Here is a 27,176-nt window from a genome sequence, read left to right as displayed (position 1 = left end):
TGCTATGGAGACAAACATACTTTATTTTTAGTGTTCTACATTTCCTGATGTTGCACATAACGGGGATTATATCTCACATCTAAGCCACAATATATGAAAAGTTTTCTGTGGATAACTTATGAGCAAAGGCAACAGATTATCACACAGGATCAGATGAGAGAATTTTCATTACCTACTTCCCAGTGCAAGTATGTAATTTATACTGAAGTTTGTTTGATTCCTGTATACCTGTGCTTTCTCTCTACATTGCCTCTAAGGGGTTTCCTTCATGTTTAAAGATACATTTTCCCAGCAGCTTCCTGGGGTGTAGGAAATTACTACTACAATTTTGTGGGCTGCCACTAGTGGTTGCTATTCTGCATGCAGCGTTCAGAGTCAAAATAGGCCACGAAGAAATAAACAGCTGTATGATCAGCCACAGAGGGCCAACAGTGCAGTACAATAAACATGTTTGAAAGGAGGAATTCTGTGCACAGTCCCCTCCCCCCAGTTCTGCTGGAAACCATGCACTCCAAAATTAGTTCACAGCCATTAACTGGATAGCATGGTATTTACATTAAATTCGAATGAAAAGATTACACTGTTAAATCTCAGTGCAGCTTTGGAGGGCACCCATAGCACAGTGGACAGCCATTAACTCTTTAAAATGCACCAAAGTAAATTGAAATCTAGAAAACATCACTGGTTTTACCTATATTGGTCTTAAGCCACGTATTTCTAGGCAACAGTACTTTTTCTTTCCCCATTTAACCTTCCCATTCTCAGACTTGTAAGAAGCTGAATAAGCACTGACGTTCATGTACATATGCCATGATCAAAATCTCCTATAACTCAACCAGTATCATTTAATTGCCAGCATAACTTAATACTTCTAGAGCACACTGCAGCACAGATCTTTCCACCGTACAATACTGCAGATTCAGGACACTCCCAAGTTATTATTAGGCAACTATTGATAAGGAATTTATTAAGACTTGCACTGAAATAGAGATCAGGTGAGAAAATTAGTGTCCTTAAAATCGTTTACGTATGAAGAGATGCAAAACATTCACTGTTCGTAGAGTATCTCAAAAGACATGTGAAAGAGCTGCACTTTTTCAGGTAAGGTCTATTTAGTCTGAGGTTTCTACTCATTAATTCTTTCCTAAAATAAGATTTTTATTCATTGTATGTGATCTTACAAATAGAGAGGCAGTTCTTGATTAAATTAGGGAGGCATTTTCCAATCTTTTTAATTCATTCAAACATTTTAATAACAGAGTTCAACTACTCTGTTTAAGTGGATCATTTTATTAAGTTATCTGCAGCAATTACTCTTCCCCCAGAGATTCTGACCGAAAGTGAGAAAATTACTTTTATTCTACAACTTCTAAATTTATTCTGCATTCTGCTTTCAAATTATCAAATACAGTCAAGCTGTTCTGCAGTTTCTCACAGTCCTCTACTTTAAGTAACAGAACACAAGAAATAATTTCTGTCCTAAAGCACGATCTTTTTCAGCTATCAAAATCATGAAACATTTTTGTTGACTGGTGTCACTATGTCTTTTTCTGCCTATCTTCTTCCAACATAGTATACAGATTGACCTAAAATACTTTCCTGTTGGCTTCTCACTCAAAATCTTACATCTAGTGTTCAGCTGAAACTGAATACAGGAGGAGTTGTTAATGGACACTGGCAAATTCACTTTGAGTTAGTCAAGTGTAGACTAACACCCTTCCGTACAGTTCCCTGTCACTATGTTGTTCTGAACTAAGGGAGTGAGGCTTTCTCTTTCTAATCCTCAGAAACCATCTGAAGCAAAGTATCTAATTGATCATACATCATTCTGTCACTCCTGAGCTGTCATAATCTACCAGTGTTTCAGAGGTCTGTGGTATAATTTTGATGCCTATACTCACTGTGCATATGCAGTTTCCTAATAAAATCTGAACAGTCTTACATTTGCTTAGATTTGTTGAAAAGTCAGCAAACATTTATTTCAATGGAAATTATTTTTGACAATAACTTCAAATCAATACAGTAGTTGGAAGGGTCAGGAGAAAGGAACAAAAAGCTTTAAAAACATGGATCTTGATAACATCATCCCGAATTCTCACTTATTTAAAATAAAACTATAGCTTGAACTTTGCATTATAGTCCTATAATAGAAAATTTCTCATACAATCCAGTCATAGCCCTCTTCCAATTCTTTGATAAAGACTATCTAATCTGAGCATTCATTTTACTCATGGCACTGCTACATCTGACATCTCCTGAGTGGCAGTTTTTATTATATTCTATGCAAAGGAATTTAAACACTGCATTAAGAGACAGAAGAATTGCATATACTTTTACATCAAATTTGGGAAAAGCATTCAAAGCAACTCAGAACAATAGCTTAAGAAGTGATCTCAGCCTTCACGCTTAATAAATCTTTTTAAAAGTGGGTAAATTTGAATTTATATAATTAAAAAGTATTTATAATGTATAATCTATTTATTCATAGAAAAAAATTCTCATGTTCTTATTCATGTTTTCAGTCTCAATTTCATACCACAGGCCATGACAATTTTAGATACGTAATAAACACTTCTTTTAAAATCAGTTTTTAAAAGCACACCATCCTATTTCCAAACATTTCTAGGTATTAAATGCAAGTTTAATACTTAGATAGATAATGAGATCATTTTAAGATTGCTTCAATATTTACCTTAATTTCAGCTCTTCTGGTTATTATTCTCTTAAAATGTCTAAGTCTTCTATTATTCTTTAAAATATTTGAAAATCATCATAACCATCTGTTGTAAATTCAAAATGGAATTCAAACTGCTTTTCTAAGGAGTGGATTACTAAAAAAATGCAGCAAGCCAACCCCGAAGCTCAAAATTAAAATCAATTACAGTTGCTCTGTGCTCTTATGATCATGCTTTGCTTCCTAAAAACTATTTCATTATAAAGTTAAAAAAAAAAAAGTATTTAATGGTTCAATCCCTTAATTCTGATGTTTGTTTTTAAGCCAAGGGGTTTTCATTTTGATGTTTACCTATTCAATACATGTGCAGTTTCAAGTTGACTAAATGGAAGCAGTAAAACAGGAAATAAGCTGCCAGATAGATGAACAGGAACTGCCAACCAAATCTTCATATTGCATCCGTGGTATAATGTCTTCAAGGAACTCAAAGAACAGCTCTCGAGCTTCTCAGAGGTCACTGAGTTTTATAATTATCTCCAAGCAATTTTCTCCACATCCTGTTAAGCTGTCTCTAAACAGCTGTGTGTGTTGCCATGCGCATTCACCATCCCCTCCATTTAGAATTGCTTCCAACATAACTTCTGTTGCACCAGAAAAATCTGAACAGGAGCAAAGATTTTTGTCTATTGGAGGAAGAGAGAAACAATTCAGTAAGATACTACTGTAGACACCATATCATGCTAGAATGCATGTTAAAAAGGGTAGCTTGTAATGAACATTTAAGGATTTCAGTTGCAACTGCTCAAATGCATCTGTCAATCAGTGGCAGAAAAAAACAGCTGCAAATTTTTAGTTATTATTTGTTTAGCGCTCATCCTCAGAGGATCTAGTCAAGGTTGAAGCCACCGTACACAGAAGCATCTATCCTTGCTAGCAAAACACAAGTATCTTGTATTCACTTTGTGTTCTTACCAACCCTGCTCTGTTGAGATAGGGTTGTGTATATTAATAAAACCGGGGATTGTACCAGTTTTGTTTAAATGCACAGTATTTCCTTGACCTTGCTAAGAAAGACCCAGTTGGAAAAATCAAAATGCATTTATTTGCATTTCATTTAGTATCTGCACAGTGCTCTGTCCAGATAAACTATTTATTTACAGGTACAGCTTTGCTGCATGATATAATTTGGTTTTTAAATTCCACGCTTACCTCCCATCAAAGCGATTTCTGCTGTTGGAGAGCAAAGTCTCCACTTTATTCTTCCACTATGAAATGTCTGACTGCTTGTCCTAACTGAAACATTTTCTATTTTCAGACCAACTGATTTACATTCAAACTTCCAGCTGATGGAGGCAGAGGATGACCCCTCTTTTCGGGCTAAATAAACCTAAATGGAAAGAAGACGTAGCCAGCATGTCAAAACTGAGATAATCAACCCACACTTAATTAATCATTGTAACAAGGACATAAAACCTTAAGATAACACACTTTCATTCTCTATGAAGCCTCTGAAGCTTTAAAACTGTAAATAGTGCAATTTTGTATTTAATCTCACTCCAAATCCTTAAAACTATTCCAGAGTTAGGTAACTGTGCACGCGCATAGTCCTTTACTGGGAACAATAATCTATTTCAACATGCTTGGTAAAGTTTAAGCCACAAAACCACCAAAGTTTATAATTTTTAAAAAAGTGGACTTCCGGTTTTTATATAAAGGCACAGGCCCACACACGGTTTCATTTTGGTTGCTCAGTATTGCTGATGAAGACAACTGTGTAATAACTTTTTTGGATTCTTCAGATGTGGCTGCTGGCTGCTCTCCTAGTAACTGACATGCCTTGGTTAAAGCAAATCATACATGCTAGCTGTATAGAAATTCTGTATTAACATTTCATGAGCTGTTAGAGATTTGCATAATGTAATGTAGTCCCAATGCTGCTCTAAACTCCACCTGGCTGAACAGTCAAGCTCATATGTTAACACTCTTAAAAGTTACTATGAACCCTCATAAAAATTTCATAATAAGCATCCAATGATCCTTTCAAGTCCAGGATCTATTATCAGCAAACCAAGATACTGGACATCACAGATTAAAGAGTCAAAACTGCCACGATCCTTTCAGAATCCTTCGTTAAGAAAGCTTATCAAAATTCTGTCATGTCCAGGCTTCTGATTAATGTGAACAGATTGAGATAGCTCTTTAGTTTTTAATCTGGAAACAACAATCCTGAATAAAACGATAATAAACCACTGTAGTTTTATTAAAGATCCTACCCTTATACAGAAATGTCACTGCCAGACAATAAAATGGAGTTTTAGTGTTACTACGTACCAGGCATAAAAATATTAAGTCTCCAAAGGTGCAAAGTGTTACACTGAAGACTACCTATGAAAATATAACAATTCAACCTGCTTTCAGGTGAATATCATCTTAATGTTCACAAAAGCGCTGATTTCCACATAATTTTTTTAACTACCGCAGCTCAGATTCAACTGAATTGCTGTATTTGAGTAAGAAAGAGAAAACACTCCATTCATTTGTACCTGGTTGAGGTGCACTGAACATAGGCTTTTAGGGATAAAACCTAAAACATTAACCCAGCTCATCCGCCATTATAATATACAAGCATTTAGTTAGAAAAACAGAAGTTAAGGTTTCCTTTTGTGTCTTTATGACTGTCGTCCAAACTTCCACACCTGGCTACTCCTGGTCCAGTACCATTTGGAAAAAAGTCTCAATTCAGGGGAGTTAAAAAATACATAAATAAAAAGATTATTTCAATTCTCTTCCACTGGAGAAATTCTTCTGGAAAACAAGCTTTTAGAAACTCATGGATTTCAGATATACAAGTTCTTATATTCTTCTTATCACCTACTGCATTCTGCTTATCTGAGCCCTGGATGCCAAACTATCTCTGGGTAGTCTGATTAAATTTTATACCATAAAATCAAGTGACACTAAATAGCAAGAAAATACATAAATATTATGAAAATGGCTATTATTATACTGGCCAAAATTAGCATCTATCTGAATTGCTTTGATCAACAACATTACAAAGACAGAATACATAACTGATGGTTCTTTTCTGTTACTCCTGGGCTAATATCTAGTTACCTTTACTGTGGCTTTTACACTTAAATTCCTTTAGACTCACTACGTATCAAATTATAACAAAATATTTCTGTGAAGGTTCCTTTGGCTGATAAGTTTCTTTGACAGCTGCCGAATCAAACTCCAAATCCCTACCTTGCAGATCTACTAGAGGCATCACAAAAAGAACATGCAAACCCCAAACAACCTTTCTCCCTGCTGACTCCCATAATAAAAACAACCCTTAACAAAAAGTAATTTCAGATTCATATACAGACATTCTGCAGGGTGCTATTCCTGGAAAACTAACATGCCTAACCCACAATCCTGAGATATACCTGGACTGGTGGCTCCTAAGTTGTGAAGGCCACCCTGTCACCCTTTATCTAGAGGTGCTGTTGAATCCCAGGGCAACATTTTTCTGCCTGGTCATATGGACTGGTCCCTCTGTTCTATCTGACTAGTAACGTTAAGCAGAACAGCAGACTCATAATTGGTTTCAGTGTAAAGACAGTTTCTTACAAAAGTGAGGATGACTGATCACTAGAGACCTGAAGATACAACACGCTATCAGATTTTTAGCAGATTCTAGGGAAGGAGAATACAGCTGTCCCTCATTCTGAGTCTTTGTTACTTCTCTTTTCCTATTAGCCTACCCTGTGTTAACATATGCTATATTATTCTCCAGTTTCTTCCCTTTTATGCAGAATAAAAGTCCCATCCAACCTGGCCTTGAACACCTCCAGGGATGGGGCACCCACAACTTCCCTGGGCAACCTGTTTCAGTATCTCACCACCCTCATCATGAAGAATTTCTTCCTAATGTTTAATCTAAATCTCCCCCCTTCCAATTTAAATCCATTCTCCCTCATCCTATCATTCCGTGCCCTTGTAAACAGTCCCTCCCTAGTTTTCTTGTAACCCCCTTCAGGTACTGGAAAGTTGCTATAAGGTCTCCCCAGTGCCTTCTCTTCTCGAGGCTGAACAACCCCAACAGCCTGTCCATCTTCATCGGGACCTGTTCCAGCAGTTCCATATCCTTCTTACGTAGGGGATTCCAGAATTAGACACAGGACTCCAGGTGGGGTCTCACGAGAGCAGAGTAGAGGGGGAGAATCACCTCCCTCCATGTTATCATAGCTTCATAAGAGTTATCACAGTTTTATGGTAGAGTTTACACTTTTAGTAATTGTTATCCTTACCATTTTCCAATCTGTTTCAACCTTTCTCCAGACAGACTCAGCCTTCCAAACACCTGCCTCCCAGCCAGTTATTTTTTCATTATTATTGGAAACCCGTGTATAACTATCTTCTACTACATTGTAAATGAGGTGGAAGAGTTTAGATGTCTTCTCTTTTCCAGAGGGAACAAAAATTACTTCTTTCCTTTTCTGAAAAGGCAAAAAATACATGCACCTTCACACTCTAATGCACTTCAGCAAGACTATGTTACTTTTCAAGAGCAATCCTTTGTTTCCCAACTCAGTTTTGCTTCCCACGGAAAAAAATGTAATATTTAACAGAGGTCATGGAGAATAGCATTTCTGTAAAAAGAAAGTTTTAAACCAGTTTCCTACACTAGACCTGCACTTTTTCCAGTGGGGAGCAGTAATTTTATTTTAAAAGATGTCTTACAACTACTTTTAGAAGTGAATTTTTAACAAATTAATATAACGTTAACAAATTTACATAAGAGATTAATACGTTACAAAAAAAAATTATATATTGAGTATATTTCTTTTACAACGAATAAGCAAATGGCTATCTGGAATAGCAAATGTAATTCTGTGACCATCACATACAGGTTCTTGTATATGGCAGTTTACAAATCAGCTTCAAAAAAATTAAGGTAGACTTCATAATTTAACAATATTACTTCTATTTTTCTTAAGATTTGTCATTGTTCTTATGATTTTCAGCAAAGCAGAAATTAAGTCTTCTAAATTATAGCAAACATAAAGCCTTAGTTTCTCAAACTTAAACAATCCTAACGAAACTCATTAATTTCACCTAACTGGTTCTATATAGGATTGTCAGTCATTCTATATAACAAGATCACTACAAGTTTGAATGAAAGGCTAACTCACACCTTTGTGTGCTTGCTTAAGCTAAATACAGCTATGGTTCTGGGAAACTGTATTTTAGCATAAAATAATTAAAAATAAAATCTTGTATTCAGAAATAATAAAAAACATTGATATGAAAATCAACTGAGCTTATTATTTAAGAAGCTGTTCCATTTACACAATTCTAATTGCTCCCACATTGTTTTATTAAAATACAATATTTGGTCAAAACCTACTTCCAAGCTTTAAGAAAAAGTAACTAATAATACAAATAAAACATTTTTTTAAGTTTTCCCAACTGCTTTCAACTGCCTTAAACTTTCTAGTTCTGTCAGACTGTAATTACATAAGAGGAAAAAACCTTATCTTTTATTAATTAGTAAGAGCAAAACATACTTTAGTTCAAGCATACCCAAGCGCTTTTAGAATGAACCAACATTCATCCTCAAAAAATACTTGTGGGCCCCTCCTGAAGTCACATCAAATGTGCACCTAATGCTTTTGCTAGTTTCACTGAAGTAAATTTGTAGGGTCTCTGCCACAAAGTGCTATTCCTCTGCAGGCCATAATCACAGAACCTCTAGTAATCTTCCTCTAAGATGGTAACCAGTGTAAAAGTTAAATACCTCTTGACCAATTTCACCTCTGGCTACTCGCCAAGCCATTGAACCTGATGTCCTTCCACCATATTCTCCAGGTTTAGGTGTTTTAGGAGAAATAAATTCAACAAGCTCCACAATTGTTCTTTCCAAGAGCTCTCTTCTTCTATTTTCTGACAAAGATCGTTGTCTCTAAAAAGACATTTAAGAAACAAAGTAAAAATATCAGAAAAATGGTATTTTTAATTCTGCTCTAGAGACACATCAATAGGGAAAAAACCCCTGAAAAAGCAGACTAAGATTTAAAGTCTAGAGTCGCTGTTAGAAACATTACTCTTACACCACATCTGCAAACATGTATCAGTCATAACTGCGTGGTTATTTGACAGTGGTGCTTTTCCTCTGAAATTTAATGCACTATGTGGATTTCTTTGAAAATAAGGTTTGTGCTATGTTTATAATACATTTGCTCTGATGATAAAATACTTGCATAACATATTTTATAGCTATTCATAAGCATTCTTTACCATAGCTGTTCTTTATATAATCGGGGGGAAAGAAAAAGCAAGCATAATTTTGGGGTCAAACTTTTCTTCTCTAAGTTGGAGTGATCTGGCTGCAACAGTCTTAGTTTAGTGATTAAGGTCAAACAATGGTTGGTCTCTGGAAGAGTTATTTCGCAGTGACTGATTCTATCATAAACAATGATATTCATATTACGCAGATACCAGAAAATTAAGAAAAACACATCACCTACATATCAAGGCAAATTAGTGGAAAAGAGATTGAATTACATAACATGCTTTTGTTGCCCACATGAAAAAAACTATGGGCAATTTTTTTTTTGTGCATAACATAAAAAGAAAAGTCATTGAGAGGCTGGGGCTTTATATCTGTGATTTTCACATCAACTATACAGAGCTTGTATGTGAAGCCTTTTTCCTTAGCTGTGGATAAACGCATACAGAGTTGGAAAATGAAGTTCAATGTTGAGTATGCAAATGATTACATATCATCAGTTTTTCTACTTTGGTGATCGCCCAAGGCAAGCACATTCAACCCATGAGGACCTGAAACTTCAGACCAGTAAGTATTTCAATTATCTCAAAAGCAGTCCTGATCCCAGAAAATTTTGCTATTAAGGATCAGAAAAGAGGAATTCAAAGGGCTTTTGTTCCAGACAACAATTTGGAACTGGAAAACGAAAGGAGATACATAGGAATTATGAGAAACAGCTCCAGCTGAACAAACTTCAGCTGCCAACTACCAGTTCTAACCAGCAAGGAAGAAATACACCTCTGCTTGTGTTGATGGATGACAAGCAGTGACTCCAGCAGTTCCTCATGAAACACCAGGCTTTCCTGAATCTAACACTTGCCCAAGCACTTAGTATATCTATATACAGCACTACAGATCTCACTTCAAGCTCAGAGGAAGTCTGATATGGCTTACCCCAAGTTAACAATATTAATCTGTAAGTTTCTTCAAGCCACTTTGATGCAGGGAAATTCAGTGTCAGGGGTCATCACCACTGAAATTAGTGATGCCACACCGAGAACTGGTTGCCACTGCTGTGCAGCTGTTGCAACAGCATCTGAAAAATACTGTTAGAGAACAGTGCTCCAACTCAAAAGGGTGTTTCAGAAGATATGGCTCTTCCATGTATGATACAAGAAACTAGTGAGTCCCTCAATTGTAAAGAGTAAAAGTACCCTAACTCTTCTCATCTCCCCCAAGTAGACTCTTGCATATAAATAGCAGCAGCATGTAAGAAAGACATGCATAATGCTCAGACTCTGCAAAAATCAATACTGTCTGTGGTGGGAAACCCCATAACTGTGTTTCCTACAAGTGATACTGTTATCAACAGTGTTCATGTACTGAAATGGATTCCAAGAACTCCATTATTAACTGTTATGGCTCAGACTTCCTGCTTTTGTTTTTTCTTAGAAAAATTTCTAAGAAAAATACCTCAGAGGTATCACGGGTTCGGTTCCAGACTACAGCAATAAAGCGAATATTGCAATAAAGCAAGTCACACCAATTTTTCGGTTTCCCAGTACACATAAAAGTTATATTTACACTACGCTGTATTCTATTAAGTGTGCAAGAGCATTACGTCTAAGAAAACAATGTACCCTCCTTAACTAAAAAATGGCACAAAAAAAATGCAACATCTGTGAAGCACAATAAAACAAAGTATGCCTGTACATGCTCAGGCCTCAACTTTTTTTGGCAGACAGAAAGATTAGGAAGGAAGAGCGGTTGTGAACTGCAGCTTTAAATCAGTTCTGTGTGACATGTGAGTTATGCTGTTGATGCTTCCCAAAGGATCATGTTTTGGGAGACTGATAATCTGCGATAACCTGGACCCACTGCTGGGTAAGCAGTAGGTAAGATGAGGGTAGAAATTTGATTTCAAACCTTTATATGAGAAATACTCGTTCACCTCACATCAATCACCATGAGACAGTTGCAATACAACCAAAATAACTAGTCTTCCTTTTAAGGGCTGATCTGGCTGTAGCTATAATCATTCACAATCACTACCAAACAATGGGACCTGGAGTAAACTAAAAATATTTTGCTTCCCTTACCCACCATCCAATTTCCAATAAAGGCAGTGAAAGTTCTGGGTCCCCTCTCCCATTTCTATAGCAGTAACATACAACAAACTGGAACAGGACATTGCCTATTGTAGATAACATACAATTGACTGGAGTAGGGTAGTACCCATACAAAGCAAGTAGAGAAAAAGTTTGTAGTCAGGGTGTGATATGGCACTATAGAATAACATTAGATGATTGTTAATCCGCAGGGTACATCCCCACTTAGGAATGACCCAAATAAAACATGCACAGTATTTCTGAAAATAAATAAAAAAAAAAAGAGAGAAAAAAAATGTGTACTGAATAGATTAAATTATCCTTGCCTCTTCCATTTAACAGTGACAGTCACTCAACATCCTTTGAACTGTGGTGCTTAGTGACCAAGAAGAAATAACAAGACAGATGTGCAGAGAAATAATGACCAGAGCCATTGTTCTTTATGCAGGAAAGCACAATAATGATCTCTTAGATTCCACTTTCACTAACATTGCAGTAAAGGTGATAATCTATACTGCATACTGTTCTTCTCTTTAATTGTAGCTTACAAGAACAGAGCTTGAAAGATGCAGTGTTGGAGCTCTGCATCAAAAGATACCAAGCCTATAATCCTTCCTAGAGGAGAACTAGTCTTTAGGATATGATGGGAAAAGGGAAGGTTAGTGGCGGCCTCTGCCCACGTTGGTTATCTGCTGAATAGGCTGCAGTGAAGGGAACAGCCTGCTAGCTGAAATGGAGACGGAGCACTGTAATGGAAACATGCTATAAAACGTCCGGATAGTTTTAGGGGTTAGTTGCTTTACTCCTCCACTGACCACAGAAGTTACTGAATGCAATACCCAGATCCTCAGACAGCAACTTTTTAATCAATGCTTGATTCCTACTGCATTGTCATCTTAGTATGAACTTCAGGAAAGGCTCCTTGATTAGGACAAATATAAGAAAGAAAAACTGTTCTTTTCGCAGTCAAATGGCAAACTGCCTCCAAGTCCCCAAAATCCAATTCCAACTATAACAGACAAAAGGAAAAAAAAAGGAGTAAGAGCAGTTACTTACAGGGATTACATTTATTGTCGTTTTATTACATTAATCAAACATATTCTGAATAGCTTCTGGGCAAAAGACAGGGGAGTGTGAGTATCATTCAACTTGTAGAAAAGGAGTGTAAGTTGTTGCTCAGAATAAGATACCATCAAAAAGACTGACCAAGGGTGTTCCAATACAATCACAAAGAAGCTTTAAGAATACTGCAAAGCTAGGATTTTCCATGTGTAGAGAAAGGAAGATAGGAGAAATGCAAGAGTGTCTTGGAAGCGCACGTATGGCTTTTTTCTTTGTACTTGTTTTTTAATGGAATGATTATTTAAAACATGACCAGGATGCCTGGTTTTTCTATTTGAAAAGTGCTCATGTCACTTATGAGCTGCACAGTCCTATAAAGTAGGTGGGAAAAAATAAGAAACAGGCCAATAGGCCAATGTGCAACACCATCTGTTGGAGATCATAATGCACTTTTTAACAGAAGTTCTCTAGACTTCCGTAAGTTAAACAGAGCATGATCCTACAGTGACATCATTGAGGCAAGAAGGACAACAAGCAAGCCAGCTCATGAGTGAGTTGCATATACTTTCTTATAGAATCGTTGAGGTTGAAAAAGAACTCTAAGATCATCAAGTCCAACTGTCAGCACAATGCCACTGTGCTTTTTGATTCCATCGGTCTTGTCAGAGTAATTTTTTAACTTAACTAGCACCTCATTTCCAAGGTTATCTCTCCCTACAGACAATCAGCAGAGGAGAAGAGTCTGGTGACTTGTTTCAACTGCTAGCAGACCAGAAGAAAGGCCCCTCAAGTCAGTTTTGTAGCCAGCAAGGGTTCAATGCTTGGAGAGAACACCATTAAATTCTCGCAACCCTGCAAAAGTGCATGCATTCCTCAACTTGAATTCCTGTTCCTTTATTTTCTTTTATTTTGCTATTCTGTGGTCAGCCTTCTCAGCACTCCACTCTGTGACTCTAATGTTTCATTACTAATAAAACATTTGAGGCCAGGCCTTGAAACTATGAATCCAGCTCAATTCTCCACACTCTTAGTGTTTGGCTGTAACTCTCAAGCCAGCAGGCCTCTAAGAGGACATAACCTGTTTATTAAGCCACCAGCTATGTATTACCACAGCGACTGAAGTTTCTAGGACCTGGAAGGAAGCGGGGACAAAATTGAAACTTACATGTAGTTTCAGATTTTGTGGTATTCTAGTATGCTGAGACAAGAAAAGTTCATTCTATGCCAAATACAGAGTGGAAAAAACTTAGCAGAGAGGTGCCAACCGCATTTGGGTTCTTTGACTATGACATGAAGGTGCAAGTGGCTCCGTTGGTTTTGGGGACATTAGACAAAGTGTACGTGGCTCTAAGCCAAAGCACTACTGATGGTGTTGACACTTCTTCGAAGTCTTAGAAATGGCCTGTGAATCATTCCTCCTGCTTCCTAGAGCTTGTAAAAAGTCATGGGAGAAAAATGAGGCCTACATTTCTTATAATTATACTATTGTTTTCAAGCTACAGCATTACTGATGTGGAAAATGCTTAGCCACTCTCAAGGAGTCCACATAGTTACAAAGCAGTTGTAGTTCACTCCCAACATCTGTTGAAGCACCAAGTCTACTCCAAAGCCATCATGAAAACACATATATGCATGGTGTAATATGTACACACACAGAGTATATACACACACATTTGACTATGTAAGAGATAATACAATAATCCTTTTACATACCATTCTTTACTTATTTCACTTAAGTTCAGCACTGTGACTGATTTTTCTGTATTCAGTTTAAATTTGGTCTGCACAGTTAACAGCATTTTATATTCCACAGTACATAGACATCCCTATCAGGTTATCAAATGCATTCCTTTGTTCAAGGACTTTGCATTCTGGAAAGACACTTATGTTTCACTTAAAGAATTCTATTTAAGAAACATTACATACCGTTCTATTTAGTGCATTAATTGTTTCACGTAGTGTAGCTTCACTGAGTGCAGTCCTTCTTGAGAGCACTTCCTCATGCTTACAGCTGTATCTCCAGGTGACATCAACAACCTCGAGCACAAGTTGAAGAAGAAAATGAAGCAACTAAAAATTGGTTCATGGTATCTTGCTTCACAGAAGGATTAGCTAAACCCAGTATGGTTTTCTATAATAATTCTGGAAATTGCACTAGGATGGACTAAATCACACATTTTCCTCAGGGTAAGTTTGGTTTTTTAACGTCATTACTCCTACCTCATCTTTGGAGAATGCAAAGATGTAGGAGAGCTTCTTTCCCCACCCAGTTTCATAGAGAAGAGGCTTATCACAGACATTTTCACAAGGATCACAGTGAAGCCATCTTTTCTGAGACGAAGAATATACTTCAGTCCACAAGTGATCTGTATAACAAACCCCAAAAATAAACAATTAATTATAAAGATAGATTCTTTCTTCTAATACTGTAGAATATTGAAAGGTTTCCTGATTTATTATATGAAAGAACAGGTGAAAGAACATGTTTTCTGTTCATTTGCATTCAGAAAATTTACCAGAGCTTTTTCTTTCTGTCTTAGGATCATAGTCCCTTAGATTCAACTAAGATTTTATCATTCTGAAGTTGACCATCTAACCTTAACCTCACTTGCAGAACTGTATTTTATTTCATCAGGCAAGACAGGAAATTGCCTTTGTCAGCTGAATTTTGTAACTTTATGTGTTGCCTTATGGCTAACATAATCTGAGAACTATAAAATATATTATCTAATTTTATGTAGGATTGTATTGATATTACGGTATTCTAGAACACCAGTACCTGTATAGTCCCAAACGTATCTAGCTTCAAACCCTACAGCTCTGCAACACAGTGTAAAACAATTAGCCCACTCGCCACAGCGTCCACGTCTGGTTTCTAGAAGTTTTTCGGGGTCATTATACCTACAAAAGAAAAAACAAATAAAATCAGAATAACTGAAAATACATTCCACTTTTCAAAATCTTTACATCATGGCTGTCCTTGTGATGGTTTAAACAGATTTCAGTGCCATTCAGTCAACAGAAAATAATAGAAATTATTGCTGCACTGCACAAAACAAATGTGAGAAGAATGCTACTTTTATGTCGACCCCCATGATTTCATCACGTTTAGAGCAGCACTGAAATTAATCCGTTTTTTTTCTGCTTTCAGAATTGACTTAGATTGCATCTTGAAATATGAGCTTTGTATAGCAAAATTTCTTCTGATTCCTTTTAATAGCAAAAATATAAAAAGTTGGATATATGGTCTTGTGCTACAGACTCAGCAGAAGTGTGATTTACCATAGGAGGGAAAGTTTCCCTTGAAGTAACAAAAAACTACCTACATACAATGCCAATATTAACTTACTTATTTAGAAGCTCTACTTTATTATTTTTACTGTTAATTTGATAATAAGAAAAGCAGACAAGCATTCAAAACATGGCTATGTAAGAGAAAGTGATATTTTGTTTTCAAAAATCTCTCACCTTATAGAGCAATTGCTGGTTTATCATCTTATCATGTTGCTAAAAAAGGCTTCTTTAATCTTTCAGCCAAAAAAAATCACTTGTTCACAAAACACACAAATGTAAAACTGTTCTTAAAAGACAAGAAAAGACAACGAAGCAAATCTTTCTGTGCTCACCTTGGAAATCTATTACAGAACTGACAGTGGTTGCAGTAATGATTTTCCACTCGACTAGCACCCCATCTTAGATCATCTTCAGTAGGCGACAGGTGTTCACTTTTAGGCTTTGTCTCCCCACCACACTTACTGCATGGAAGTGCATTTACCCAATGAAAAAATTCCTTCTTAAACCAGTCCAAGAGTTCCAACAACAAGAAGTCCTCTTCATTCACATGTGCACCTGTAAATTTTTCACACCACATAGTTAGGTGAAATGGAAAAACAATGGCCTTTACTACAGTTTTAAAGTTTCTTTATTTAAAAAACCCAACTTCATATATTACTTAATCACATGCACAAAAAGAAAATAAAACACATGAGAAAAGATCCTCTGTCAAAGCAAAGGGAAACCTGACTTTTAATTGTAGTAAAATTTCCATTTTTACTTACTGTATTTGGAAAACATATGTGCTGAAGCACTCAGAAAAGGTGTTACTACTTACAAAACGGATATGTTTGTGTACTCAAATGTTTTGCTAAATACCGAACAAGACCTTTTCAAGCACAAGTTGTATTCTCTTTTTCTGGATGAAAGCACACAAACCAGAACCCATCTATGAAAATATGACTGCTATTATATGAATACTCTTTCTTCACCTGTAAAATAAATCCTTCACGAAAACATCGTGTGGAAAGAGTGAAAAATGAGATTTATTTCAACAGAAAACTGTTAGCTATGACACATGGCTGTTTTTGACTGCACAATCCATCTTTCTAATGGAAAGTGTTAAAGGGAAACAGTAAAAAAGAAGTCTCTCTACTTCTTATCAAACGACCATAATCTTCCTAGACTTTATGAGCCAAAAATGCCTATCGTGCATTGCAAGGCAAGTCCTAAAAACAAGTGTCCCGCAATGTTAAGCGGTTATTCACATAGGTGATAGTCTTCATACAGAGATACAGATTAACAACAGAAGCTGAGAGGGCCAATTACCCACACATCTCTCACACAGTCTATTCCCAAAAGAATGTTTCTTTAAAAATGCTTTCAAATTGTCACAATCCAAAGCAGTGGAGTTCTACCTTTTCCTATTTATTTTTATCTAAATTAAGGTCTGAAAGTCATTTTGAATATATCAGCTTGAAGGCTTGGGAAGAAGCACCCGGAAACACCTTCCTCCTTCCTTCCTCTTTTCTAATAACATGCACAGCAGCAAAATTAGAGTAGAGACTACGAAGTATGCTTTAGTTTCTTTTTTAAAGGAATGCAAATAGTTTTTCACTTACTACTGCTAAGTCTCTTTTCCCCACTGCATTGTCCTGCACTGCTGACTGAGAATGCTTTGTACTTGTTAATGTGGTTTCCTACTTCCCAGTACAGATTTATGAAAAGAGAAGTATTACTAAGAAATCAATTGTCGAAAGTTTCCTAGTGCCAAAGGCACAATTACATATCAGTGTGTCGCTAGTGTATGAGACATCATGAAGCACTTTATAAAACAGATGAGAAGAGCTTATTTTTTGATTTGCACAGCATACAATGGCATTCCCATGAAAAGATTCACAGTAAAAAAAGATTTTTTTTGTTTAAATATTGTAAGGAATAGTTCTTTTTATACAGATAACATTTCACTATTCTGCTGAAACAAATCTAAACCCGTCACTTGAAAATAGAAAGATGTTATTTTTAACTGAAAAAGGCTTCATACATTCAAAACAAACTTGCATTTATGAAGAAAATATTAATTTTTGCTACTGATGCCACAAATATTTATGCCTATATTTCACTTCCAGTTCCAAGAGGATGGTACGTGAACAACCCTACTCATTAAAGCATTAGTAATAAAAGTGATCTTTGTATCAGATTGTGTCTTGGAAAGGTCTCATGCAAAAATCTCACCAACAATAACTAACTTTAAAAGAAAAGGGAAGCAGTGTTCTGAAATTTTATTCTGAGTTTGGCACTGTAGTATAGGGGAACGGTACTCTGACAATTTCAAAACAATGGTTACTCACACAAGAAGTTCCCCTCCTCTTGTAGCTATTTCACTCTGGATTCAAGGAATGTAACAGTACATGCTCATCCCTTTTGTTTCTATGTTTTTCAGCATCGTTTACTACTAATTCAGAATCTAAGAAATCAAAATTTCTACATGAAGATGTATAAAAAGTAAAAGATGGATGAAAAAAATTAAATAAAAAGATAACAGAAGTAAGGAGAGAGAAGAGTAGAAAATTAGGAAGAAGGTAATTTTAATTCAGAGACAGCATTTGGAACCTGTGGATCTATGACCAAATCCCCACACCCAAACGATAGCAGACATACGCATCAGCCAGATGTTTGAAATAATATTTCTAGCTTCTTATAGAGCATAACTAGGTAGGTAATTACCTTTGTCCAGTCTTGTAGCTTGTGCTACCTTTTCCTGAGCCTTCCCTTTCAGTTGCTGGAGGGGAATTGAAGCCAGTGCTTTCCGCTGAAGAGAAGGTTTCTCATACATCAATACATGATGCTTAAATTTTGTTTGAAGTGTTTTCAAGATATTTGCAGCCTGAAAAAGGATTTTCAGTCACAAGATGATTTATGAACTTGCACCTTAAGCCAGAAGAATCAAGCTCTCCTATTTTAGTTTAAGTCACTCATAATTCTATGCTCATAGTTACATTTCTTTACAGGTGGAACGTTTATTTGTAAAGACATCAATAAAAATTGCAGATATCCCTACCCAAACTGTAAAGCCAGTCTTGTCACCTTTGAGAATCCTGAATGGTGTCCTGAGTGAAAAGCGTACAGATTCAAGGAGAAAACAGCTCTGATGGTGAAGTTTTTGACTTAATTCCCCTCCTGCCCCGTTTCTTTTGGATACCTTTTACCTGAAATCCACAGAAAATCTTGTAACTCATTCCGTTTCCTGGACACTGCTCCATCAGTTCTTAGAACTCTACTATTGATGAACAGTGCTTTTGTATTTCTTATTCATTAATCCTGCTTGTCTATTTCCACTTCCTTCTCTCATTGATCAACTCTGATACACGTTTGAAAAGACAGCCCTGTGATCATATACTAAACGGTACCTTTCACTAGAAATCAAACATAAGAACTAGGCTTCTTCCATCAGTTATCCCAAGTGTCAACTTAGTGGAAACTTCACGTTACACCCAATGAGGTACTCACGTATCTACTGAAATAAACAGCTATGGTTAGCAATAGTGGAGTCAGTAGCAGACCAAACTATTTACTCCCATTTAAAGGAGGACAACAGTGAAAGTGAAATGGGATTTTAAAATGAAGTGTTTGACATATTTTGGGGGTTAGTCTGCAGTACTATTAAATTACCTTTTCTCCACTGCTAGATCACACTTCAGTCCTTACTCTGGTTAACTACCATCTTTAGTTCACCAAAAATCCCATGTTCCTGACATCCCAGCAGCAAATGCACCATAATACACAGGTGTGAGAACCCTGCAGAAGACAGCTTTCAAAGGAGCATTTAAATTAGGAGTGATTATTTTGATGCTTGACAGTACTACAGGACCAGCCCTTACTTTTCATAACTGCTGAAACAGAACAGAACTGGTTTTGCTTTTCCTGAAGCTCATCAGCTGTAGGTAACTTGTCATAAACCCAATTGTGTACAGATTCACTTCAGTGCAAGTTTAAAGAACAGAAATAGGGGAAGTTAGGGACTGCCAATGCCTTAGAGATCTTCGTGTTCCATCAGCTTCCTGAAAGACTGTTCTGAGCTATTGCCCAGAACAGCAGAATTTTTTGAGAGATTCTTCAACAATACTCCCACGTTCTTTGACAATTCGGGTTTTCCCAAACCATCAGTGTTACAGTAGCGCTTAACTGGTTTCATGGAAGCCACTGCATACCAGTGAAGACAAGCAAACATCTAGATATGTGTTAAACCTCACGGCAAATCTAAGTTTGGATACCCCTTTCATCCTACAACTACAATGTCATCCAGGAAGGGACTGGAATCCATCCACCAGAATAATGACTAGCCAGAGCTTTCCTTTTTCCAGGCCTTAAGAAGGCCTTACAATAAGAAACACAGAAGAGCCACAGATGAGGCAAAATAATGATGGGTGCCACAACGATGGTGCCATTTTAGGAATATTCCTGTGCTTTCTCAAGTAATCCACTTTTTCCCTGCGATTACTAGGACTTCCATGAATCACAGGTGTAATGCATAGGCAAGATATAAAAGTGCTTAAACTACAAAAAAACCCCAAAACTCTAAATCTCTCTGACATCTGACACCAGCACAAACAACAATAAGACAACTATACCTCTGCAGTATACTCACTGCAAAACACCTACTGCTGTGCAAGCAAGATGGCCAAGTCATAGTGAGGAGGCATTTTATGGACTTCCTTCCAATCAAGACAGACTATATAGGCTACATTCAATTGCAATCAGTGCAATTCCCTGAAGAGATCAGCTGAAATACAGCATCCTAACAGAGGGCCAACATTGCATTAGCCGTGTCTCTAAACTGTAGCAAATTTGGTCCCACTACCCACGTTAAATCTGAGAAGCATGAAAAATAATAGTTGCAGATCAATGGATCCATAACTCTGATGGCTAGCATAAGACAGGGCAGAGTAACTACAAATGAGAAAGGTTAACCTCAGAATAAGATCAACACAATATTTAAAGCTTCCAGTACTGCAGCAAGTCACTCTAGGGGTTTCACAATCGCTTCCAGTCATGACTGTAGAAGTGGCTGAAACAGTAAAACCCAAGAAGCAAACAAAAAACCCCATCCAAATAAACCCAGTCAGTACCTTGTAAAGGCAATTACCAACACGCTAACGTAATTAGATTAAATGTCTCAATATTCGAGTGTTCAACAGTTCCTTTCCCAAAGGATATTATAGGTGATGACAGGTCACTGAGTGCTCTTTCTCTCCAGAAGCCATCACTTCAATCTACGCTTTGCCATACCTCTTCTGCTAATCATGGCTAGGCATTGGGAAGAAACAGTATGTCATAGTTCAGCATCCAACAATGTAATGACAATATCATTTAAAATAGAGAAACTCTGTTTAAACATGTATGAGAAGCAAGCTTTTGGAAGGATTCATCTTATACCAACTTTAAGACCAAAGTGACACTAGTCCCAGGGGAACAAACTCTTTACAAAGTTAAACCAAAGCGCCCTTCAAACCTTCTATCAAAAGGCATAATTTCATTTTTCAAAGTTGTATGAGTCTTCTCCTATCAGGCCAGGTAACATCAGATGTAAGGACTCTGCCTCTCTGCCTTCATAGGGAACTTCATCTCAACCTCTTGGACAAGAAAACACAGGCTAAATTACTGTAGATTTGCCCTTGCCTGGCTAAATTCCTGTCTCTGACAACAGTCACATGAAGAAAGAAAGCCCTCATAGGCTGTACATAGAGGTCATAGTCCATGAACTGAGATGCCAATGATTGTAAACATTACAGTTGTGCTCCTGCTATTTTGCTGGCTCTCAAAGACAAAACACAGTACATAGCGCTTGTCTTAGCTTCCCCTTGACTTTGTTCCCCCACCTTGTTGTTCTCTTCCAATATAAATCAATCACCTTTCTTTTCACAACATCCTGATCAATAAAAATTTTATGGACATCTTCAACAAAATGCCTTGCTAATATTCTATTTATGGTATGTTTCGTATTGATGTTTCATGGAGACCAAAGAAAACTTCAGAAGTAATTGTAAAAATAAAAAATTCCTTTAGTCCAACCTCCAGCTCAAAGCAGAGTTAACTTTGAGGTCAGCACAAGTTGTTCTGGGCTTTATCCAGTCAGATCTTGAATGTGCACATTTGGAGACTACACTGCCTCTCTAAGCAATCTGTCCCAACAGTTAACTCTTCTTCAATCTTTATATTGAAGATTTGTAAGCCAAAGAAATTTTCAGATTATAATTACCGTTTTAAGAGACTGCACAATTGATGTTTCTGGTTGCTGAGGGGCAGAGGCAAGAGCAGAGTCAGAAGGTCTCGAAGGCTGATGTGCAACTGCCCGAGTGCTGGCCAGCATTTCAGAGGATCCTGGTCTGTGGGTTGGATTTGACTCATTCAGCCTGCTACTCCTCTCTCCAGCAATTAAGTCTCTGATTTTACGAAGCTGCTCAATTGAAGCTTCCTTAGGGAAAATCAGATGAGTTTCTCCCTGAAATTTAGAAAAATTAATTCAGCAGTTAATGCGAGTTTAAGGTAGTCAGGGGTTAGTATCTACTACTAACAGCTATATCATTTACTGGAAGTTCATGCTAAGGCTTAGCAGGATTCAGCCTTCAGATTAGGGCCCTTACACCAGAAGCTTGTAGGTTCCTTACAACAGGAGCTATGAAATCATGAACCTGCAGTCAGCCTAGAGGAAAAGGGCTCATAATAATACGGTTTTGTTAGTAACTTATTTTGCAGAGCCACACATAGACAACACAACTGCGGTTTGGCAGAGAAAGCAGCAGCAACAGAAATGAACAGCAAATGCTCAGGTCTCACAGTACAGCAGTGAAACATTAGGCAATAGAGGACAATAGCCAGTATTGGGGGAAGAAACTCCTAGAATAGCATCTGCACAGAATTCTTTTGTATACCAATATCTTTTAGGTTTTATAACTTTTCAGACAGGAAATACTCTTACTGAGACCTGCAACCAGCTTGATTTCTTGGTTCCTATTTTTGGTTGTACATGATTACTGGTAGCATAGCAAAAGATTACCAATTATAACACAATCAAATATCAGTGTGCTTAACATGAAGAAACCGGTCACTAAAAACATGAATATTCTGAAGCATTCACTGTTTATGAGTTTCAGCTTTTAACACTGCAGCAGTTTTATTTATTAACCTGAGTAATTTGCTTATTTGCAGTTACCTTAGGTCACCTATCACTGCAGATGCAGTGCTTCACTTTAACACTTAGAATCACCACAAAACTAAATATAAAGTATCAATCCAGCAGAAGAGCCCTCACTTTTTAATTGAAAAAATTGTCTTACCAAGCAGAGACAAATCCCGAGCAATTTTATTTATCACAGTTGAAGAGAAGTTTGTAACATTTAGCCTTAATTGACACAATAACTGTAAGACAGAGCCATCTGACAAAATTAGGTGCGGCCCTTTATAAGATTCGAAATGACTATGTCAATACTGCTTGAGCACTTCACTAGCTACACTATCTCTTGGCTCAAACACATCACTAGAAGTCATCTCCTGAGCACCAACATGAGAAGAAATCTGCAGCCCATTTCTCCCTCTGCAGTCAGCATTTCTTTCAGCATACTCATTTTCTTCTTAAATTAGGACAATTACACTAATTCTAATAGGAGAAAAGGCAGAGGTCTAATTACAGCTGGACCTAAATAATGTAATGCATGCACCCATACAGAAGCGTGGCATCAAACAGACAAATTAAGGCAAAGCTAGAGTGAAAGTTTCTGCAGCACTAAACGAGCGCTGGGTTTTTACCCCAGCTGTCCAGTAATTACAAAGGCTGCCTCCAGCTTAGCAAGCTCTGGAAGTTTACGTTCCACCAAGACAGAGACCATTTCAGGACACAAAGCAATCTTCAAAGTACATATTTTACACTTCAACAGAGTCGAGATTTGCTCAAGACAATTTCAGGATACTGTTTCATAGCTGTTTTAGAAGTCCCATCATTCCACTACTTCAATAGCTTGTTGCCCTCCACTGCTGTCATGACAGCACCAGTACTTGCGCAGCTGCACTGTGAATTGGCTGAAAAATATTTCTTTTTCTCTTTTGGGGGATTAATTTTTAGTCAGATCAGCTTCCCTTTTCTAACTCATAATGGGGCCACGCAAGCCCTACTCATCGTAGGAACAAGCTGGAGGGTTCTTTTTTTCCCCCTTTCCAACGACAGTTTCAACACACAGATTTACAAGATGGAAACTACTGTTTGATGGTGCACTCTGATACCCACCTAATAGCGAGCTACTACTAAGAGAAGAAGTTTTCATCCTGTTCCCCACCATTTCTTTTTTTGCCAGCATAGATAGATATCTGATCATTAAACAAACTAGTAGAGTGCTTGAATGGCAGAAAAACAATCTTATCACAGATGAACTTAGCTCTAGCTCCACCAGATTTCTGGAATGGTCTCATTTACATTTTCAGTTGGTTAACCACAGATATTTGCAAACAAGGATTGAAAGGAAATAAAGAAAATATCAATCAGCTTAAAATCTAATGTCTTGCAAATGGGAAAGGAGAAAATAAGTTCATATTTGAAATTCTAGCATGTAAACTGATAAAGACATCAAAATGATTATACTCACCTCTTGAAACCCCATCTCAAATAAACACTGAACTGCTCCTTTGACAGGCAACAGCCTTGTGGAAAAGGCTGGATTTCCAATACGAATTAATCTATATTTCTCTTCATAAGGATTCCTGAAAAAATGGAAAGTCTTAATTATGTCTGCAAATTAAGTAACTTGCTAGGTAACTGTACTATGCTCCATTAGGCATTCATACGAGGTTTTCTAAAATTTTAGTTTCATTTATACCATGCAGGCAGAGCGTGAAACCTATCTAAAACTTTGACTTAATTCATGTCCTTCTGCATTTAACTTCAAGAGTTACAAAATTGGTTCTAAATTTCAGTTTGCAATGTAAGATCTTTAAATATGTGTTTTGTACTCCTAGCCAGAAGGGCTTAATCTGCAGCGACACTTAAGTACAACTTTACGTCCCCCCTTCACCTGGGAGCATTCTAATTGAACTCCTCAGCTAAATGCCGGATGGTTTTAGACCCACTACAGAAGATACACTAACCTTCCTGGTACATGGATTAAACCACTGTGTTCTCTTTGCTTCTTGAAGGGCTACCTCTCAGTTCCCCTTCCCTCTTTCAACTCTTCTAAACCTTCTTCTCTCACCTCTTTCTTTAAAAAGAGCCAGCCCAGCACCCACTGCTCTACAACACAGCACAGCTTTTGCAAGCCCTTGACAAACCAGATATAGACAGGGAGGGGCATTTTACACATCTTGAGTTGCTTGAAGACAGCATCAAGGTCAATCATACATATTGGTGTGAGTATACCGTACAGAGACACCTTAAGGAAATTCAACTATAATTAACTCTTGATACCGATCCCACAGATTCAGAAAAGGCAACAGAAAAAAATCGGGTTATTACTTGCTATGCATCTACTAATTTTTAGGTGCTTAAATGCTTGCAGAATCAGGGCTGATGTAGGCTTTTATGTTTAACACAAAAAACAAGCCCTCAAAACAAACCAACCAGCAATAAAGAAATAAAAATCCAAGCCACTACACACTTCCATGAAAAGCAACCTTATTTTTAAATGATGACAAGAAGTGAGATGTTTCTGAACTTCAACATTACATAACAAAATTGAATCATACGGCCTATCTTTCAGATGGTCTGTTTGTACACCCAGAAATAAACTCCCCCTTCTGTTTTACGACAAACCACTTCTGAACAGGGCAGTGTGTGGGTGTGTCCTAACAGGGTGGCAGGGAACTCCTGAAAGGGCAGGGGGTGGGTGGGTGATATGTGTGTCCTGACAGGCCGGAGGGACATCCTGTTTTGGGAGAGGGGGAGGCGTCCTAAAAGGGTAGGGGGGGGTCCCTGGGGAAACTGGCAGGGAGGGGACACTCCTCAGGGAAGGAGGAGACGGGTAGAAAAACACTCCTGAAGGTGGGGGGGCTGCTCCTCAGAGAGCAGGGTGTGCTCCCGAGAAGGCAGGGGGGCTCCTGCCAGGGCTGAGGGGGGTGACATCCTCCTGGAAGGGCAGGGGGAGAGGGGTTCTGACGAGGGGCAGAGGGGGAACCCATGAGGGGGCTGTGAGAAGTGGGGGTGATCTTGGAGATCTTGAAAGGGCGGGGACGCTCCTTTACGGATACACAGACACACGCAGGCAGGCAGAGAGACACACAGAGACAGACACAGAGTCTCTCTCTCCTTCTCTTTCTCTCCCCTTCTCTCCCTCTCCCTCTCCCCTTCTCTCTCTCTCTCTCCCCTTCTCTCTCCCCCCCCCCCCCTCCCCCCCCTTCTCTCTCTCTCCCCCCCCCTTCTCTCTCTCTCCCCCCCCTTCTCTCTCTCTCCCCCCCCCTTCTCTCTCTCTCCCCCCCTTCTCTCTCTCTCCCCCCCCTTCTCTCTCTCTCCCCCCCCTTCTCTCTCTCTCCCCCCCTTCTCTCTCTCTCCCCCCCCTTCTCTCTCTCTCCCCCCCCTTCTCTCTCTCTCCCCCCCCTTCTCTCTCTCTCCCCCCCCTTCTCTCTCTCTCCCCCCCCTTCTCTCTCTCTCCCCCCCCTTCTCTCTCTCTCCCCCCCTTCTCTCTCTCTCCCCCCCTTCTCTCTCTCTCCCCCCCCTTCTCTCTCTCTCTCTCTCCCCCTCTTCTCCCCTTCTCCCCTTCTCCTCTTCTCCCCTTCTCTCTCTCCCCTTCTCTCTCTCCCCTTTTCTCTCTCTCTCTGGCCGTGGGGAGGCGGCTGTTCCCGGCAGGGCGCCCCCCCCGCGCTCGGCGCCCCCCCCGCGCCCACCTGAGGATGTTGTCGGCGTAGGTGAGGAGCAGCCGCGAGGCCTCCAGGAAGCTCTCCCGCCCGTTCTGGCAGAGGGCGCTGACGGCGGGGGAGCCCAGCGAGCCCGAGGCGCCCAGCGCCGCCGCCATCGCGCCGATCGCGGCCCCGGCAGCGCCGCCCCCGCCCGGGGACGCAGCGCGCGGTGACGTCACTGCCCCGGCGGAGGCGGGAGGCGGGGGGGCCGGGGGCTCATCGAGGGGAGGCCACGGGTCCCCCACGTGAAGTATCGCCTTTATCGATAAAGTTTTGGAAGTGCTCATAGCAACGAGGGGTGAAAAAAAGAAAACCGAGTGCCAATTTGCAACAAGTTATAATACTAACACCTTAAATGTGCATGCTACATCTAAACGGAAATTAAATACAGCCTCTTCATTTAAAAAAAATCTACACAAGCATTTCTCTTTAATAAATATGGCATTTCCCTCCTCTTTGGCACGTTTTTTGGTTTGTTCGGGATGGGATTTTGAGTGTTGTTTCCAGCAGTTGGGCGCTTCAATCTCTGTTGATAAGACTTAGAACTTCAGGATGTTGAGGCTCTGGAGCGAGTCCAGAGAAGAGCAACAAAGCTGGTGAGGGGGCTGGAGAACAGGCCTTATGAGGAGCGGCTGAGAGAGCTGGGGGTGTTTAGCCTGGAGAAGAAGAGGCTGAGGGGAGACCTCATTGCTCTCTACAACTACCTGAAAGGAGGTTGTAGAGAGGAGGGTGCTGGCCTCTTCTCCCAAGTGACAGGGGACAGGACAAGAGGGAATGGCCTCAAGCTCCGCCGGGGGAGGTTCAGGCTGGACATTAGGAAAAAATTTTTCACAGAAAGGGTCATTGGGCACTGGAACAGGCTGCCCAGGGAGGTGGTTGAGTCACCTTCCCTGGAGGTGTTTAAGGGACAGGTGGACGAGGTGCTAAGGGG

The 27,176-nt window shown here is 38.8% G+C and overlaps 1 protein-coding gene across 1 annotated transcript; it reads right to left on the bottom strand.

Moving 5' to 3' along the window:
• Positions 1-1,943: 1,943 nt before the first annotated feature.
• NGLY1 (N-glycanase 1) lies at positions 1,944-26,389 on the bottom strand. Its single transcript, XM_069860113.1, has 12 exons — positions 26,234-26,389; positions 24,007-24,121; positions 21,630-21,872; positions 18,098-18,257; positions 15,724-15,946; positions 14,877-14,998; positions 14,318-14,463; positions 14,024-14,134; positions 8,457-8,621; positions 6,967-7,155; positions 3,884-4,061; positions 1,944-3,357 (listed from the first exon to the last, which is right to left on the bottom strand). Exons 1-12 carry the CDS (start codon positions 26,359-26,361, stop codon positions 3,182-3,184), a joined length of 1,956 nt encoding a protein of 651 aa, XP_069716214.1. The 5' UTR covers positions 26,362-26,389; the 3' UTR covers positions 1,944-3,181.
• Positions 26,390-27,176: the final 787 nt, after the last annotated feature.

Source organism: Phaenicophaeus curvirostris, chromosome 6 (assembly GCF_032191515.1).
Source record: "Phaenicophaeus curvirostris isolate KB17595 chromosome 6, BPBGC_Pcur_1.0, whole genome shotgun sequence".
Lineage (NCBI taxonomy): Eukaryota > Metazoa > Chordata > Aves > Cuculiformes > Cuculidae > Phaenicophaeus > Phaenicophaeus curvirostris.
This window is presented reverse-complemented; position numbering and strand designations above follow the sequence as displayed.